This window comes from Penaeus japonicus, unplaced genomic scaffold (assembly GCF_977035675.1).
Source record: "Penaeus japonicus unplaced genomic scaffold, GWHDUDI00000001_assembly GWHDUDI00000011, whole genome shotgun sequence".
NCBI lineage: Eukaryota > Metazoa > Arthropoda > Malacostraca > Decapoda > Penaeidae > Penaeus > Penaeus japonicus.
In genome coordinates this window covers 22,066,287-22,071,286 of record NW_028234413.1, presented here as the reverse complement: position 1 = coordinate 22,071,286, position 5,000 = coordinate 22,066,287, and the positions used below count along the sequence as shown (strand labels likewise).

At 26.1% G+C, this 5,000-nt stretch overlaps 1 protein-coding gene across 1 annotated transcript in view; it reads left to right on the top strand.

Annotated features, from left to right (window-relative positions):
• Nucleotides 1-5,000, top strand: part of LOC122259911 (oxysterol-binding protein-related protein 6) — a gene marked incomplete at its 5' end in the record, with an annotated part of 70,881 nt that overhangs the window by 34,255 nt on the left and 31,626 nt on the right. Inside the window, 2 exon segments of the mRNA XM_086541425.1 lie at nucleotides 2,647-2,763; nucleotides 2,766-2,841. Coding sequence (XP_086397551.1) covers nucleotides 2,647-2,763; nucleotides 2,766-2,841 — 193 coding nt within the window.

The following is a 5,000-nucleotide window of genomic DNA, read 5'->3' as shown; positions in this document are numbered from 1 at the left end:
AATATAGCTTATAATAACTATATATATATAAATATCATATAAACTATTAAAGATATATATATATATATATAGATAATATATATATCGTATATAATACGTATATATATATATTATATAGATATATATAACTTATAATATAATATATATATAACATACTATACTTATAAATCTTATATTATAATATATAGATATATACTTATATATATATATATCTATATATATATATAATCTATAAATATATATACTTACATTTATAAATATATAATATTAAATATATATAATATATAGATATATATAAATAACTTATATAAAACAAAATAAATAATATATAATATATATATATAGTATAAATCAATACCTTATATATATATATACCTAAATATATATAAATATAATAGATATAATTATATACTCTATATATTAATTATAGAGTATATTATATTTATATAATATATATTTTTCATGGATATCTCTATTAAAAAGATATAATGTGAGTTCTTTGTTAATCCATAATATATGTATTAATGTAATGTAATTATATACATATACATATATATTTATAAATATTATATATGTAATGTATTTATATTTATATATTTATATACTTGTGTTTAATTCGTGTGTGTGTGTGATATATATATATATATATATTATATATAAATATATATATATATACTTAATATATAATAATATACTATATATATTTATAGAACACCTACATCACTATATATATTGTATGATATATATATAGATAAATATAAGTCATATATATATATATATAGTATATATGATATCTATAAATAGTATATATATAATATAAATATATCTGCTAAATGTATATGTATATAAATATATAAATATCTCTATAATATATACATATATATATAATCTATATATATATATATATATATATATAAATATATATTATATATCTGATATCATATACAGCACACATAAACACATAATAAATATACATATACAATATATATATATATATATATATATAACTAATATAATATAATATATATATATAATATATATTAATAAAACTATAATGTAATTATTTATATATGTGTTTATGTGGTGTATATATATTATATATATATATATATATATATATATATATAAATATATATAAATATATATATATATGTATATATATATATATATATAATATATATATAACATATACATATACATATATATTTATATATATATTATATATAACATATATATATATATATTAATATATATATATATATATATATATAATATATATATATATATATAATATATATATATATATAAATACAGAAATATATACATATATAATATATATAATATATACTATATATATATATAATATAGTATATACGTTTATATATACAAATACAGATATATATTCATATATATATATAATAAATATATAATATAAATATATATATTTATATATATATAAAATATATATATAATATATAATATATATATGATATATCCATACATATTTATATTTTTTATATTTATGTATATGTAGGTTATTTAAATTTTATATATGTCTTTTTTATAATTTGTGTATATATATATGTATATATTAATGATATCTCTAAAAAATATATAATATATAATATATATATATAATATATATATATATATATATATAATATATACATATATATATATATTTATATAATATAATTTTTTATAATATATAATATATATATATAATATTATATATATAATATATAATATATATATATATATAAATATATAATATATATATATAAATATATATATATATATGTATATATATATATATTATATATATATAGTATATATATATATATATATAATATATATTATAAATATATACTATTAAATATATATATATATATATATATATATATGTTTGTTATGGTAACAAATCCAGTTTTTCTTTTTGATATTTTCATGTGTAAATGTATGGTATAGAAAGCATTTATTATACAGTTTTTTCTTTCTTTCTTTTTTTAAGTATTTAGTTGTTTATTATACTCAGCCAGCGAACATTATTCATATTAATTTAAAACTCAACAGGCATAAACTGATGTTCCATACTTCATTTTACAATGAATTATGTTTACATTCTGTACACATTTTAGATAACTGTTTAGTAGGTTAGCCACACACACACACACACACACACACACACACACACACACACACACACACACACACACACACACACACACACACACACACACACACACACACACACACACACATCAGCACACACACACACACACCCACACACACACAAACACACACACTCATTACACACACACACCCACACACACACCACACACACACAATCATACACACCCCACACCCACAATCACACACACCACACCCACACAAACACACACACACACACCACACACACCACACCCACACACACACATACTCCAGGCATATACGATCAACACACACACACAACACATACACATCACACACCATCACACTCACACAACACACACACACACACACACACACACACAACACACACACACACACACACACACAACACTACCACACACCACACACACAGTGCTTTTCAGTATATCAATATAGCAATGAACGATGACTTTTAATTAGTGTTTTGCTTTTCAGCTTCATAAATCACTTCACACATCCTTGTCATATGAGAGCAGTTCATGCTTTAGTGCTTCAGAATATTTTGATGCTGCTGATGCATTTAGTGATGCCGGAGGAACAGACACAAGTTCAGGAGGCTTCTTCCAGACAACAGTTCATTCACAAGTGAAGCCAGTTAGATTGGCTGGAACTGATTGCTCATACCCAGTGGTAAGTGTAGAGTTTCCTTCTGATGAATAGGGAGTCATTATTGGAAACGCTTCATGTTTTGAAGTAGCAGTGTATGTAATGTAAGATTATTTTGATTAATTTTGTGTACAGAGAATTTTCTGATACTGAGTAATTTGTGCTATTTTAAATTAATGATAATCCTGAAAGCAGGTGTGAATATTGCTTTTTGGTTGTTTTATTTAAAAGGACCAAATCATAGGTAGTACGTGGTTCAGTATGCAATTATCCATTCATAGAACTTCATGTATACTTTTTATGTGCTATAATTTTTTAAGGACTGATCAATAATGGATTTTTTTTTTTAGGTTGTCACTCAACTGAAAATTAAACACATGAGCTTATTAAACAAGGACCACATAGATAACAAAATAGATAGCAGACTGGTGTCCTAAAAGTATCTATCGTGAGGTTAGCCAGCTATATGTCACCTGGATAACCCCACTATTGGGTATAACTCTAAAAAACTCAGAGTTTGCTCAACACCTTTGCAATTGCTGGGCTGGATCCAAGAAACACTTGGCACCATTGCAACTCATGTTTTTGTATGTCAGATGAAATTAGAATTGGCGTCCAACCCACTGTGACTAATCCAAGGAAATACTTAAGAACAATCAAATTGGTGTAAAAGACTTTCGCTGTGACTTTGCCCAACCCAATTGCAAAGTCCTCCAACTGGAACAAAAAACACTCATAAAGGCACTGTCCCACTAGCCTATTTTCTGTCGGTTTTATTTTTGTCAATTTTCAAAAATTGGTCAATTTTTTGAGGCGCACCAGGTCCACACTAGGAGCCATCGGCTTAGTAATGCGATACCCGCTAGATCGCGTTGTGTAAAGAGAATGGCGCTGAACAACGCGATAGTGCCGGCGTTTATGCTATGACTTTGTTTTTAGCAGATGCCTGAGGACGTAACAAGAAAACACAATAAAATATTCTAATTCAAGTATTCCTCTTGAAGGGCACGTGTCCAATACTGTCTCATCCACACAGTCCAGTTGTGTTTCAAAACTGAGGAAAAATAGCGCGCATCAGCGGCTGACGGATGTAAACAATGAAGTCGAGACGCTTTAAAAGAAATTTTTATCTATGGAAATAAAAATTTAGATTTTTACATATTTTCTTTTTGTCAATATTTACGGCTATTGAATAAGGAAGAGGGGTAAATTTAATCATTATTTGAATATTATTATTATGAATTTAAAACCAAATACGATCATTCAAAAATATAGTTCTTGGATTTGATTACGCTTGGCCATTTATAATTATAAGAAGACGGGAAATGTTTCACGCGGTAACCTCGGAATTGAATCGTCTGACTAGAAAGATTGCCAATTCGCTCTCAAAAATTGACAATTTTTCAGAAAATTGAACGGAAAAGTGCTAGTGTGACAGCGCCTTAATTTACAGTATACGAAAAAAGTTTTGCTCTTACTAGCTTTCCCCTCAGAAAATAATAAAAATATGTAAAAGTAAATCCAAATAAAGATGCAGTTTGTAAAGATCCCTATTTCAACAAATTAAGCAAAGATAGAGTATTGTTTAAGTCTTTACCAAAAAGCATCCGACCAGGTGTGGAAGTCAGGGCATAACTACGTTACTGACACTAAATGAGAACAATGCTGTGATAATGTTATGAGGTTGTTCTCTATCACCTTTATTCCTGTGCCGGAAATAGCTGAGAGCTCATCAGACAAAGAAACACCAACAGTAAGTGGGTTTGGCGATCAGCAAGAGTGTCCAATTTAGTTGCATCATTTTTAAAGGTTTCCGTGTCAGTTCTTCTGAAATCTTTTATTCCAGCACTTCATGCCCTTTCCAATAACACCCTGATTTTAAAAACACTTTATGTTCCAGCATAGCCAAAATTAGCACGTTTATATTGCGTTAAGAAGATGACGGAGAGGCGCACACAATTTCAATGTATTTCAAAAAAATTGCACTTGACTGTGTTTATGATATTTACTGGGCATGGAATTGGCAGTCGCAAGTATAGTGAGGTAGTGGAAGTCCCAACTACTGTGGGTTTCCAAGCTGCGCCAAAGTAGATTTCCAACTTTCTTGAATTCGGCCCCAGGACAACAGTTTATTTGGAATATTATTTATAATTTATTGAATACATTGTAAACTTTACTTACAC